This window comes from Oncorhynchus nerka, linkage group LG9a (assembly GCF_034236695.1).
Source record: "Oncorhynchus nerka isolate Pitt River linkage group LG9a, Oner_Uvic_2.0, whole genome shotgun sequence".
NCBI lineage: Eukaryota > Metazoa > Chordata > Actinopteri > Salmoniformes > Salmonidae > Oncorhynchus > Oncorhynchus nerka.
The window spans coordinates 53,124,570-53,139,917 of NC_088404.1; the positions used below are offsets into that span (position 1 = coordinate 53,124,570).

Sequence of the window (15,348 nt, forward strand, 5' to 3'; positions counted from 1 at the left end):
ATGTGTTTGAGCCAATCAGTTGTGTTGTGACAATGTAGGGGTGGTACACAGAAGATAGTCCTATTTGGTAAAGGACCAAGTCTATATTATGGCAAACACAGCTCAAATAGGCAAAGAGAAAAAACAGTCCATCATTACTTTAAGACATGAAGGTCAGTCAATATGTAAAATTTCAAGAACTTTGAAAGTTTCTTCAAGGGCAATCACAAAAACCATCAAGCGCTATGATGAAACTCGCTCTCATGAGGATCGCCACTGGAAAGGAAGACCCAGGGTTACCTCTGCTGCAGAGGATATGTTCATTTGAGTTAACAGACTCAGAAATTGCAGCCCAAATAAATGCTTCACAGAGTTCAAGTAACAGACACATCTCAACATCAACTGTTCAGAGGAGGCTGTGTGAATTAAGCCTTCATGGTCGAATTGCTGCAAAGAAACTACTACGAAAAGACACCAATAAGAACAAGAGACTTGCCAAGAAACACAAGCAATGGACATTACACAGGTGGAAATCTGTCCTTTGGTCTGATGAGTCCAAATTTGAGATTTTTGGTTCCAACTGCCGTGTCTTTGTGAGACGCAGAGTAGGTGAACGGATGATCTCTGCATGTGTGGTTCCTACCGTGAAGCATGGAGTTCGGAGGTATTCTGGTGACACTGTCGGTGATTTATTTAGAATTGAAGGCACAATTAACCAGCATGGCTACAACAGCATTCTGCAGCAATATGCCACCCCGTTTGGTTTGTGCACCTCCAGGCTATGTAAGGGCTATTTGACCAAGAAGGGAAGTGATGGAGTGCTGCATCAGATGACCTGGCCTCCACAAATCACCAAACCTCAACCCAATTGAGATGGTTTGGGATGAGTTGGACCGCAGAGTGAAGGAAAAGCAGCAAACAAGTGCTCAGCATATGTGGGAACTCCTTGAGGACGGTTGGAAAAAGCATTCCAGGTGAAGCTGGTCGCGAGAATGCCAAGCGTGTGCAAATCTGTCAAGGTAAACGGTGGCTACTTTGAAGAATCAAAAATATATTTTGATATCTTTAACACTTTTTTTTTTTACTACATGATTCCCATTAGTGTTATTTCTTAGCTGCGATGTTATCTTAATGATTCTACAATGTAGAAAATTGTTTGTTTTTTTAAAGAAAGAATAAAAAGATAAACACTGGATAGAGTAGGTGTGTTCAAACTTTTGACTGGTATTGTACACAGAATAAACAAATGCGTATGCTCATTTGCGGTCATTAAAAAAAAAATCAATGGGTTTCCTGAAGAGGGCGCTCTACGAGCTGCTGGTTGAACATTACTCAGCCCTAGGTCACAACGTGAGAGAGAGCAGGCATTGGGGTTTGATGGTGAGTAGCTTGCCACAACCAGCTCATTTCTATCCACCGCCATACAGTAGATACACATTTTTAAGTTGTACCTAAAAAGGTCAACTAAACTAGTTTTACTGCCATAGTTATAGAGGATATACAGTTGAAGTCGGAAGTTTACATACACCTTAGCCAAATACATTTAAACTCAGTTTTTCACAATTCCTGACATTTAATCCTAGCAAAAATGTCTGTCTTAGCTCAGTTAGGATCACCACTTTATTTTAAGAGACTCCGTTCGTTATTGTGCGGCACCAGTCAAGTTCAAATAGACTAAAACATCCATCGTCTGTCACGTCACCATCAACAAAGGTAGTCAATCGTCGTCGATAGACAATGCTATTGTAATATACAGTGGGGCAAAAAAGTATTCAGTCAGCCACCAATTGTGCAAGTTCTCCCACTTAAAAAGATGAGGCCTGTAATTTTCATCACAGGTAACACACTACGCCACCAGGGACTCAAATCCTGCAGTGCCAGACGTGTCCCCCTGCTTAAGCCAGTACATATCCAGGCCCGTCTAAAGTTGGCTAGAGAGCATTTGGATGATCCAGAAGAAGATTGGGAGAATGTCATATGGTCAGATGAAACCAAAATATAACTTTTTGGTCAAAACTCAACTCGTCGTGTTGAGGACAAAGAATGCTGAGTTGCATCCAAAGAACACCATACCTACTGTGAAGCATGGGGGTGGAAACATCATGCTTTGGGGCTGTTTTTCTGCAAAGGGACCAGGATGACTGATCCGTGTAAAGGAAAGAATGAATGGGGCCATGTATCGTGAGATTTTGAGTGAAAACCTCCTTCCATCAGCAAGGGCATTGAAGATGAAACGTGGCTGGGTCTTTCAGCATGACAATGATCCCAAACACAACGCCCAGGCAACAAAGGAGTGGCTTCGTAAGAAGCATTTCAAGGTCCTGGAGTGGCCTAGCCAGTCTCCAAATCTCAACCCCATAGAAAATCTTTGGAGGGAGTTGAAAGTCCGTGTTGCCCAGCAACAGCCCCAAAACATCACTGCTCTAGAGATCTGCATGGAGGAATGGGCCAAAATACCAGCAACAGTGTGTGAAAACATTGTGAAGACTTACAGAAAACATTTGACCTCTGTGTTTGCCAACAAAGGGTATATAACAAAGTATTGAGATAAACTTTTATTATTGACCAAATACTTATTTTCCACCATAATTTGCAAATAAATTCATCAAAAATCCTAATCCTATTTCTCATTTTGTCTGTCATAGTTGAAGTGTACCTATGATGAAAATGACAGGCCTCTCTCATCTTTTTAAGTGGGAGAACTTGCACAATTGGTGGCTGACTAAATACTTTTTGCCCCACTGTATAAGGGATACACATGGTATACATCGTCCAGCGAAATGCTTACGGGTTCCTTCTTGACAATGCTACAATAAGAAATAATTAAAGACAAGTAAATGGCTCAGTAGAATACATTTTTTTAGCATAGGTATAATACAGGAAGGCCAGTATAGAAACAAAAACGCTCCATATCGTTTGCTCTTCAAAAAGATAACGTCATCTCAAAACGTCATGTCAAATTGAAGAGGATTGGGAGAGAATAAATCAATAAGGTTTTGGGACTGACCTTTGACCCCGAGGTGGTGTCCACGGTGGAGGTGGTGACGGCGGTGGAAGCCTCGCTGATGGTGCTGGAGGGCCTCAAGTCGGCTTGCTGGGGGTTTGACATGCGGCCGCCGGGCCTGGTGAGAAACAGAGACAGCAGCACAGGGTCACACAGAGTAGACATGACCGGGTGCGTGTGTGTGTGTATTAAGACAACTTAAGAGAGAGAAAGTGTGTGTGTGTGTAGGTGTGTGTTTGTGTATACAGAGTGTCATTGAGACACCCGGGAGAGGATGCGACTCCACACACACACACACACACACGACTCCGTAGACTGAACACACTCCATGGAGGCCAAGGACAGTATGGTGTTCTGTGGAGATGTCTGAACTTTCACCAGAACAGCTCTCTTTCAAGCCTCAGGGCCCATGTTCCTAACGTGTGCTGATATCTAGGATCAGTTTAGCCATTTAGGTCAAAATGAATAGGATTACATGGACAGGAGGGGACCTGATCTTAAAAATCAGCACTCCTCCTCTGAGACGCTTATTGAACACAGGCCCAGGTTAGCAATCCTTGCACTCGATATCAATAACTATATGGGCATGACTAATAATTTATCATTTTTACTAAAAGTCAGAGCACAGGTTGACTTCATCAGAAAGCAATCAATCTAAAAGGCTCTTCATTGTCCTCTGACAGGAGTCCTCTAACCTTAAACCTAATGTCCACCCTCCGCGTCGTCCGCTAGGTTCGCTGAAACAAAAAGAAGCAATATCAAGCGTCCGCTCCAATCTGCACATGTGCCCACGGACTCCGAAATCACTGCATCCACAGGACACAATTCACGGGAGGTGGGCAAATGCGAACCCCTGTGTGGACAGGAGTGGAAGTTCAATTGAAGTCGAAAGTATCAATTGCCGCTCCCAAGACAAAAGGTTACCCACGGGGCAGTGCAATTCATCAAACTCTGCAAATCTAGCTCACGCTAGATAGGGTTGATCTGAGCGTTCTGACCTCATAACAGCAGTCAAGCACCTAACTGGCTAATGGTGGCTAGCTACTTCCAGACACAAATGAGAGAACAGCACACTCTGACCATTTTATTCACCCTGGCAGAGCTGGTTAGGCTGTTCTGATGCATTGGTGGCTGTAATTGTACTGCTGCAACAATTTAATTACGCTTTTTTTGCCAACGTTTCCTGACACCGGCCATATTCAACGGGTGTTGAGGGTTCGCAAATGTGTCAGTTATTCTGCACTCTGGCACACTCAGAAGAGAGTGCTCTGAAATCGGAGTAGATAGCCAGAGCGATATGATATTTACCAGCTACTTCTATCAACAGTTGTCGTAGTGACATCATGAACATTCTATTGAAATGGTTACTTGCATAGTACTGTCTTTTAGACATGTAGCTAGCTAGCTAAACAATGAAACATAATCCCAACTCATAACCTTAATTACCTGCATGAATCTGCAGGTAGCTAACCAACCAGGTTCAATGTTAGCGACCTAACATTAGGCTATAACTAGCTTATGCAAATGGTTCTGGGATACAAATAATATTACTACACAGATAGGTAACGTTAGCTAGCGAGCCAGACAACTAACTTGAAATGAAAACAACTTTGTGACAAAATTTAAAATGAGTAATATCTGAAAAAGGTAGCTAGCTAGATTATCTTACCCGTATACATGGATGCACGCTTCTCCCTCTCTGTCACGGATGCCATGGTTGCCCTTAGTTTTAAGATGTAATCCGGAGACAGGTGTATTATACAACAGCCTTCTGTGTGTTCTCTTTTGACTCCCTCTGCATTTTGAGATCAAAGGCCAGAATCTTCTCCATCTCCTTAGCTATTATAGTCTAATTCCACTGATTTCAAAACTCGGTCCCTCAGTGGAACACTTCTGCAGTTCTACGACATAATATCTTTCAAATAAAGCAGCATTAGAAAGGATTACCTACCACATACTGACCAGCTCATGTTACAAACAGACACACAGACACTGCTCTGGGGTTTCTCTCACAGGATATGGATAGAGCGAACTCATCTGTCAGGATGTGATGCGACGGTGTGGGCAGCTAGCCAACTAGGCCATCACCTGAGAGAAATCATCACCTCCTCCCACAATGCACTGCGCTCTGGGCCCCTATCCACAAAGCGTCTTTGAGTAAGAGTGCTGATCTTGAATCGGTCCATACAATCTTATTCATTATGACCTAAAAGGCTAAACTATTATAGCTTAGCCTTAAGATCAGTGGTATTCAAATACAATTGTATTATTTTTTATTTTGATAAGAGATTAAAATACAATGAATTGAAAATTGTGTTATTTAAAAATCTGAATGTACCCATTTTAAGGTTGTGTCATTAGATTTGAGGTGGGGTTGGGTGGGGTCGCCAGTAATTCTTGGAGGGAAAAAATGGCGACACCAGAAATTCTGTCAGGAAAAAAATGGGGCCCCCGCTAAAACAGTTTGAATACCACTGCCTTAGATGAACTATCAGCAAAACCTTTGAAGCTACTAAAACTAGAGGATAAGTGTTAAAAACTAAAGGCTCAGTCAATAATAGTGACTGAAATGGAGGCAAAACAAATCACATCAAATGAAAATACGACTTCATTATCCGATGTAAAACAGAAACTAATATATTCACTGAAACTAAACCTACAAATGCACAAGGAGACCCACAAAACCCTTCATGTCCATAAACACAAGAAACAAATAGTCAAATCTTTCCATCTGCACACACAGAATTCCTCAGCGCTTCGCTGTACAGAAACCTTGTAACGCAGATCTCGCCTCTCCATCTCTGACTCAGACATTTACTTTGTCGTCATGAGAGGGGAAGAAAACACTTACGGGGTGCATCCCCAACGGCACCCTAGTGCACTACTTTTGAGCAGAGCCCTAACCTTTACCCTAACCCTATGGGCTCTGGTCAAAAGTAGTGCCATGGGGAGTAGGGCGCCATTTGGGACACAGACCAAGGACTGGCACTTACGAAGGGCATTCTGCCAGGCAATCTAGGCAGCGACAGCCAGCTTTTCAGCACATTGGTTATTATCATCACTCTGGGCCTCCTGAGAGTTGTCACCCTGGAATAAAGGGCCTTGAGGGGATGTTCTTTCCCACAAGTTGTAGCTTATTTTCAACTTCCCTAAGGTGTTGCCATTTCCTCCAAAACCTTTTTTTGAATTTGTTAGCTGGTTATTTAGCAAAAGTCCAGAATAGCTAGTAGGAAACGACAGTAACCAAGGTGCAATTTCAAATATAGAAAATGTTAACCAGATATAAAATAGGGCCTGGGCATTGGCTCTCATTGCCGCCTCCCTTCAGGGCCAGACTGACGTGCAGCGAGGAGAAAAGTACTGTGGTCACGTTTGTAGTGTAGTGTAATGCACTCAAACAGGGGAAGTCATCAGGACAGACAGTGGCAATGTTTGTTTCATGTTCTGGTGTGTTTGGGGGACGTGATATAGATATTGTACAGAGTAGTTTAGGGGAAGGTATAGAAGGAACATCACATTAAAAGGAGACAACAACCGGCTTCAAAATGCCTCTTTGGTTCTGAGGTATTACAATATCGCCACATAAAAAAGTCATCCCACGACCCCATTCCTGACCTATCCAGAGAGCAAGCGTGTGTATAAATACTCAGCGTGGGGCCTTGCGGAGGTGGAAACACGCTCTCTGCTCTCCCTCCCCATTCCCTGTCTGCCTGTGGTCCAGGTGTTTGAAATCAACCCTGTCGCTGCCATGGCGACAGTCAACAAAAGCATTGCCCTGCCCGGCGGGTCAGCGATCCCTCTTGTGAGCGAGTCATCACATTGCTAGCGTAGCTTTGCCCATCATCACCAGATACCATAGCAATGAGAGAGAGAGAGAGAGAGAGAGAGAGAGAGAGAGAGAGAGAGAGAGAGAGAGAGAGAGAGAGGTTAAGAATCTGCAAATAACTGTTTGAGATACGGAGAGAGGCAATAGACTGATTGAAAGAAAGAGAAGAGAGAGAAGAAGTTGCAGACAGACGGACAAGCAGGTAGGCAGGCAGACAGGCAGGCAGGCAGGCAGACAGACCTGACACGGACGCGAGACGCCAATCCAGCCTGATATAAAAATAAGAGGCAAAAACGTGTGGCCTGTTATAAAGTGTGAAGCCTAGACACTTTAGCCACTCCTGGGTCTGAGAGGCCCAGCCAGTCTCCCTTTAGACGCCAGTCTCCCCAAGGCAATATTATAAGACCTTAGATGAGGTTTCAACTTGGCTTTGATGGTGATCTGTTAGGTGGTGCCTCTATCAAAAGCAGTGCTGGAACAAGGATATGTGATCTAAAGACTATACCAGGCGTCTGAGCCCGGAGGTCAAGATCCCTGTTGGTTTTCTGTTCTTCTACCTGATGATTAATTGCACACACCTGGCGTCCCAGGTCTAAATCAGTCCTTGATTAGAGGGGAGGAATTAAAAATCAGTGGTGGAACTGGCTTCGAGGTCCAGATTTTAATGTCTTATGTGAAGTAATTTGCACTTCATCAGCAGTCTCCACATCATATTGAACTAAGCCTAAGATGTTGTGGGTCTGTGCTGTCATCTTTTACACTCAGTTTGTTAGTACCGAGTCGTACCCCCCTTTGCCTCCAGAACAGCCTGAATTATTCAGGGCAAGGAAACATTGCTCAATTGGTATCAACGGACCTAACGTGTGCCAGGAAAACATTCCCCACACCACCGCCACCAGCCTGTACCGTTGACGTCAAACAGGACGGGTCCATGGACTCATGCTGCTTACACCCTGACTGCCCTCAGCATGACGCAACAGGAACTGGGATTCGTGGAACCAGGCAATGTTTTTCCACTCCTCAATTGTCCAGTGTTGGTGATTGCGTGCCCACTGGAGCGCTTCTTCTTGTTTCTAGTTGATAGGAGTGGAACCCGGTGTGGTCGTTTGCTACAATAGCCCATACGTGTTCAAAGACCAACGAGTTGGACGTTCCGAGATGCTGTTCAGCACACCACTGTTGTACTGCGCCATTAGCTTGCCTGATTCTTCCCATTCTCCTTCGACCTTTCATCAATGAGCTGTTTCCTCCCACAGGACTGCCGCTGACTGGATGTTTAGTTTGTCGCACCATTCTCGGTAAACGCTAGACACTGTCGTGCGTGAAAAGCCCAGTAGGTCGGCCGTTTCTGAGACACTGGGACCGGCGCCTGGCACCGACAATCATACCCCGCTCAAAGTTGCTAAGGTCACTTGTTTTGCCCATTCTCACATTCAATCAAACAGTCCCTGAATGCCTCAATGCAGATCTGCTGGCTTTATATGCTGTAGCAAAGATACGGCCACAGTCATATCTGAAATAGCTACTATTTTTATCTCTCAAATGGTCATTGAAGCCTCCCATTCGTCATTCAAGTGCAACGGTGGGGAAGGAAACCAGCATTTCTCTCCTGTTCTATTGGTTTTCATATCAACTTTATTTCATTGTCCAGAAGCCAAATGAACAATCCTGGTCATATTAGCAACCCATCCTAGTGGTTGCATCTTTTAGAGTTCCCCTCTAACAGAGATGTTCATCTCTGTCACCTGCTATCAGGTGCTCTGTTTAGAATGGTGTTTCCCCGGGAATGATTTTTTTTAGCAAATGTTTGAAAATGTGGTTTTATTGGCTGCTTCATTACATGAGTTGCATGTTCTGTTAAGGTGAATTACCATAATCTAAACGTGATGTGTCATTCTGAGCACCGTGAGTGGTCGCCCTAATGGGTTGTGCGCCCAATGTATATTAGGTCCAATACATTTCTGAAATGGCCGGCAAATTAAAATCTTCCCGGTCACATTGTCCGGCGCCACATTTTCCTGACGGAAAACCCTGGACTGGCCCTAGTGTAGAGAACCCTGGACTAGCCCTAGTGTAGAGAACCCTGGACTGGCCCTAGTGTAGAGAACCCTGGACTGGCCCTAGTGTAGAGAACCCTGGACTGGCCCTAGTGTAGAGAACCCTGGACTGGCCCTGGACTGGCCCTAGTGTAGAGAACCCTGGAACCCTAGAGAACCCTGGACTGGCCCTAGTGTACGCCTGTGATCTACGTGGTGCCCTAGAGAACCCTGGACTAGCCCTAGTGTAGAGAACCCTAGACTGGCCCTGGACCCTGGACTGGCCCTAGTGTAGAGAACCCTGGACTGGCCCTAGTGTAGAGAACCCTGGACTGGCCCTAGTGTAGAGAACCCTGGACTGGCCCTAGTGTAGAGAACCCTGGACCCTGAACCCTGGACTGGCCCTAGTGTAGAGAACCCTGGACTGGCCCTAGTGTAGAGAACCCTGGACTGGCCCTAGTGTAGAGAACCCTGGACTGGCCCTAGTGTAGAGAACCCTGGACTGGCCCTAGTGTAGAGAACCCTGGACTGGCCCTAGTGTAGAGAACCCTGGACTGGCCCTAGTGTAGAGAACCCTGGACTGGCCCTAGTGTAGAGAACCCTGGACTGGCCCTAGTGTAGAGCAAGACAGCAACGCCTGTGATCTACGTGGTAGCTTGACCTACTTTTGTTGAATGCGCCGATTTTAAAATCGCTCACCAAACTACAGGTAGTGCTAGGCTACATTGTATCCCACAATTCTCATGGCTGCGGCATTATAGCCTAGTTCCCCCGAAACGCTTTCAAGGCTGCAGCTGCACTGAGACTCATTACACAACGCACACACCTCTGGCCTGTTCCTCTGTATGCAGTGCTAGATAGAGGGTGTGCATGCTGAGTGGCCGTGACACATTATCTGCGCAGCTCAAATAAGCCTCCACGCCCACATAATGTAGCCGTTAATGAGACGGATCCATCAGAACATAGCAGGGGAATGTGCTCTCCTGTTCTCGCCAGACAGAAGGAGAGAGCAAGAGTGAGCTAGATCCAAGAGAGGGAACGAGAGAGATGGAGCGACTACCAGAGAGAGAAAGTGAGACAGACTGGAGAGAGACATGGAGCGAGGTAGAGAACAGAGCTCTACGCTAGCGAGTGTGTGGTGTCCGTGTTATTTGCTCCACAGCTGTTTAGATTTTACGTTGACAAGCAGCCAGTGCAGTGTGTAGATGCAATGAGATATTCAAGAAATAAGAAAGTTCTGCGTGAACTCATGCTTGTCCACTGTAGTTTTGTGTTGAGGCACAAAATCCCAAATCTTTTTCATGGAATGACTGTGCACAACCTTTCCAATCTGTGTCATCTTGGGCCAAAGTGCTGGACCCTGACACAGGGTCCCCCATTTAAAGGTTAGAGCACAGGACGACTGAAGACTTCTGACAAGCTACAACCAGAGAGGAAGAGGCGGAGAGAGAGAGAGGAAGAGGCGGAGAGAGAGAGAGGAAGAGGCGGAGAGAGAGAGAGAGGAAGAGGCGGAGAGAGAGAGAGGAAGAGGCGGAGAGAGAGAGAGGAAGAGGCGGAGAGAGAGAGAGGAAGAGGCGGAGAGAGAGAGAGGAAGAGGCGGAGAGAGAGAGGAAGAGGCGGAGAGAGAGAGGAAGAGGCGAAGAGAGAGACTGTCCAAAATCTGTCCACAAAAAATAAGACCATGAAGTGAGGAACATTTGTAGAGGTTAATGAGTGTCAAATTGAATTGCAAATTTTCTATGTGAGGCTTATTTGAGCAAATAGAAGTTTCATTTGATTTATTTTACCTTGAATTAAATAGTCAAGTCAGTTAAGAACCAATATTTATTTTCAATGACTGCCTAGGAACAGTGGGTTAACTGCCTTGTTCAGGGGCAGAACAACAGATTTTTATCTTGTCAGCTCGGGGATTCGATCTTGCAACCTTCCGGTTACTAGTCCAACGCTCTAACCACTAGGCTACTTGCCGCCCCGTTGTTAGAGCGGTCACTCGACCATCTTATCAATATAATAGAAAATCTTCAGTAAAACCAACTACAAGGTTCTACCAATGGTGCTCGTCTCCTTTCCCAAAGTTCACAGGTTTTTCAGAAATCCTGGTCGGAGGATTCTCAGAATCTGGAGGGGATAAGCTGGGAGGGTATCTTCCATCTGGGAATGATGCAACCAGGAATTAAGAAAAACCTGGTCATTCTTTTCCAGAATCTCCTTGCACACAATTTCGGAGGGCAGAGCAACAAAAAAAGAGAGAAGAGACAGAAGAACGCAAAGAGAGAAAGAGAAATTAGAGCAAGAGATGGACAGATGCGCTGCGTTGTGACACCCCACACCAGTACTCTGAGCTAAACTGGGGGTTTCAAGATGTGCAGATCATGCGCCTATAACACTAGACTTATATACCAGAGTTTGTAGGTCACAACTCATGAGCAGTTAGGGTGGTAAATCATAGCTGTACTGACAGTGTGCCATTTGGTTCACACAGTCAGGGTTAAGATGGCCTGGTAGAGGCCAGCTAAGGGTAGAGTGGAATCTGGAGACCAGGCCTCTGGACATTTGAGAGGGCACATGGTCCACCCTTCCAACCTTGATGATCCATAAAGGGACTGAGAGAAAGAACATCCTATGGGGGTTAATGTACCACTGTTCCATAATCTCAGTTTCTGAACAACACTGGCTTTGCCTTTTACTTTACACCCAATGCTGTATACACCAAACAACAACTACATATCTATACTCCAACAAAGCCAACTTTCCCAAATGTCAGCTTTCCCAGCAGTACTGGCTTTTTACCACTATTCCATTCATCCATAGATCGTTTCCCTGCTCCATATACCTTGACATATGTGGCCATCGCCACAATTCCTAGGCTCCCATCTACAGTCTTGAAATAATACACAGTTGAATTTACTTTGAAGATTGATATTTGTCTGAGACGCTGAATGAATACACATGAATATAGATACTTAAGCTCGGCATTGCCTGTGTTCGAGGTTTGCACACTCGTTGTTACAAATAGATGTACGCCATTGACATTCCTGAGAGGCCACAGGTCTGTTATTGACCATTACCAACTAGCATTCCAGCGATATTCGGAGAACCAAAAGTTGTCATCGCACAAAGGGTAGATACAAGTAGATTTGTCACTCACATTTCTTGGAGGATAAAACCAACGTTCTCCTGAGACACCTGTCCCGTCACGGGGTGCCGGAACGTCGTGGTCCTCTGGTTATGGCTATGAGAGGAACAGAGGAGAAGAGAGAGGGAATGGAGGGAGGAGGAGAGAGGGGGAAAAAACAGAGTAGAACAAATTTAGCATCCCTGGCTATCGAATCAGTCGGTGGTCATTGCGTTGGATTTTCACCCCCTTCCGCTCACATGTAGACACAAGCGGATCATTCTCTAGGGGCGTAGTGGGTTTCAAGCACCAAATAACCCCCTAGTCTCACCCCCACCCTGACTTTCTCAGGCCTGTGTAGAATGTGTGGGGTGGCGGTGGCCCCCGTCCTGGACAGCTCGTATGATCTGGCCCTAAAGTGTCAGGCTCAGCACTAAATTTCAGACACACACACACAGAGAGGGAGAGAGAGAAAGAGAGAGGTCAGGCCAGGCCTCCATTGATTTCAACCTGGGGCCTGCGTCCCTAGGCTATTACCGATATGTACTTCTGCACTACATAGGAAATAGGGTGCCATTTGGGACACAGCAGGGCCCTCTATCAGGGGTGTAAATGCCATTGCCAAGGGGATAAACAAAGAGGGGTGGTGGCAGGGGGGGCTGGTCAATAACGCTTTGCTTTGGAAAAACTTTGAAGGCAAATGGCACCCAATGTTTTCCAACTATATACAGTCTTCAACATTCGACTCGTCTCGTGGGAGCTTGCAGAGTGAGGGTGGGTTGGAAAATCGAAGTCACGGTCAAAGTTGACTGCCTATACGATAAGGCTGATGACAAGTGTTCCATTTATGAAACACAAATCACTCGTAGTGTAACTGACGCAAAGTGAATCAGTGAAATGTTTTATTTTATTTTAATTTTTAAAAAAATTAAACATTACAATCCACCTGCAGTGAAGCTGCTCGACATTCACATTACATTTGAGTCATTTGGCAGAAGCTCCCATCCAGAGCAGCACACAGGAGCAATCAGGCTGAAGTGCCCCCCTCATGGGCACATCAACAGATCCACCATCCAGTCTACTCGGGGGATCCGAACCAGTGAGTGTTGACATCTCAAAATAACTAGGGAAGACATTTGTGTAGCATCTTCTGATATCGCAAAGCCAATCACACATACATACTAAGTTCAGTAAGTCTTCAACACGTCTTGCTGTTGCTTGCTATGTGGGTTAAGTCAGTCCCTTTCAGAACATAAACACAGATTTGGATCTTTAAGGAGATCGCTGACGATAGGCAGCGCGTCGTCCCCAGATATCCCAGAGTACCAGGACACTCTAATCCATTCCTCTTCTTCCAGGGGTTAGGATGTAATCAGTTAGGCCCTGCGTACACCACCAAGGCCGCATGCCAAATGGCACCCCATGCCCTATATAGTGCACTACTTTCAAACCAGTGCCAATAGAGCTCTGGGCAAAAGTAGTGCACGATGTAGGGAATAGGTTGACATTTGGGACACAGTCCAAGTGCCTTAAAACAAGCCTTTATAGGGCACACATCGCGCAACACCCTCCCGATATATTTCCTCCGTCAAAATCCCTGTAGTTGAGCTGCTGCCGTCCCTGTTCCTGTCCCTGTCGGAGCTGATGTGGAGTGACAGCTGAGAGCTCACTTCCTGGTTAAGGAAGGAAAAAAAGCACTCTGGTCCAATACACACAGGGACGTGTGAAGAGGCTGCTGTGCTGTTAGTTGTCTTGACAGAGTCTGCATCCCAAATGGCACCAAAAGTAATGCACTAAATATGGAATAGGGTGCCATTTGGGACACAAGCAGAGTTATGTTTCACACAGGAAAATACGCACTATGCTCTAGATACGAGTATGTGTCAAGGGACATATCTGCAACCAGAGGGTCTACCTTAGCATAGACAATTATCTTAGAAAAGTCTGTACTGCTGTCTATGCAAATAAACATAAGTATTAACGATATTGGCTGAACAGGAATTAATCATTTTATAGTCATTTAGCAATAGTGCTGTCCAGGGGGATGGCAGTAGCACCCACCCGCCACAGTATTTTTCAGCCATGAGCTACAATGGTGACGTGGTCACAGATCCCCCATCAAATGTAATGTTGCAACGATTTGGGATGACCTCAGTGTATTACTTGTAAACAACCAGTGCCAGTCTCAGGGCCCATATCTGCAACCAGAGGGGGGGAAAAAACAACTCTAGACCACTTTTACTCCACGCACAGAGAAGCTTTCCCTCGCCCTCCATTTGGCAAATATGATTCTATCCTCCGGATTCCTGCTTACAACCAAACACTAAAGCAGGAAGTACCAGTGACTCAATCTATACGGAAGTGGTCAGATGACGCGGATGCTACGCTACAGGAACTTTTGCTAGCACGTTTTGCTAGAACAGACTGGAATATGTTCTGTGATTCATCCAATGGCAGTGAGGAGTATGCCTCCTCAGTTCCCAGATTCATCAATAAGTGCATTGACAACATCGTCCCCACAGTATGTACATATCCCAACCAGAAGCCATGGATGAAAGGAAACATCCACACCGAGCTAAAGGCTAGAGCTGCCGCTTTCAAGGAGTGGGACTCAATATCCTAGCCTATTCATTGATGATAGGCCATGCTTGACTGAAGTTGCTTGACTGAAGTTGCTTGACAAGTCAGGAAATTGCGAGATACAGCATTTCATTGAAAGATACAGGTTTTGACTGCCAATAGACAGGCCTAGTGCACGGTTCTGACTGTATGCCTGGTGGCCGACTTGCCTATACGGTGCCCCTCCCGTCGCTCTCCATCCCTCGCTAGCTCGCTAAGAAAGATGGAAGTGTTTGTGTTCTCGGAAGTATGGCAACAAATCACTCTCCACCAATCCAAAAATACGTAAACTTAGGAGTGGAGTGCTAGCGGAATCAAATCTTGACACTCAGAAATTGCAGTAGACACCAGGAGTCAGCATGAAAGGAGTCGAGGAATCATTTATTTTTGAGATGACACTCCACTATGTCATCATCGTTAACAGTTGTAAAAATGGCAGAGAAAATCAAGCGACAGCAGCGGTCCTGCATGTCCTGCATGTCAATACTCAGGACCATACAATACTTTTTTTAATAAGTTACAGTTGAAGTCAGAAGTTAACAATCACTTAGGTTGGAGTCATTAAAACTCATTTTTCAACCACTCCACAAATTTCTTGTTAACGAACTAAGGTTTTGGCATGTCGGTTAGGACATCTAATTTGTGCATGACAAGTCATTATTCCAACAATTCTTGACAGACAGATTTCACTTATAATTCACTGTATCACAATTCCAGTGGGTCAAAAATGTACATACACTAAGTTGACTGTGCCTATAAACAGCTTGGA

At 45.3% G+C, this 15,348-nt stretch overlaps 1 protein-coding gene across 1 annotated transcript in view; it reads right to left on the reverse strand.

The window, feature by feature from the left end:
• LOC115134511 (pleckstrin homology domain-containing family A member 7-like) overlaps positions 1-15,348 on the reverse strand; it is a 170,136-nt gene that overhangs the window by 68,955 nt on the left and 85,833 nt on the right. Inside the window, 2 exon segments of the mRNA XM_029668560.2 lie at positions 2,987-3,101; positions 11,994-12,077. Of these exon segments, the coding sequence (XP_029524420.2) occupies positions 2,987-3,101; positions 11,994-12,077 (199 nt within the window).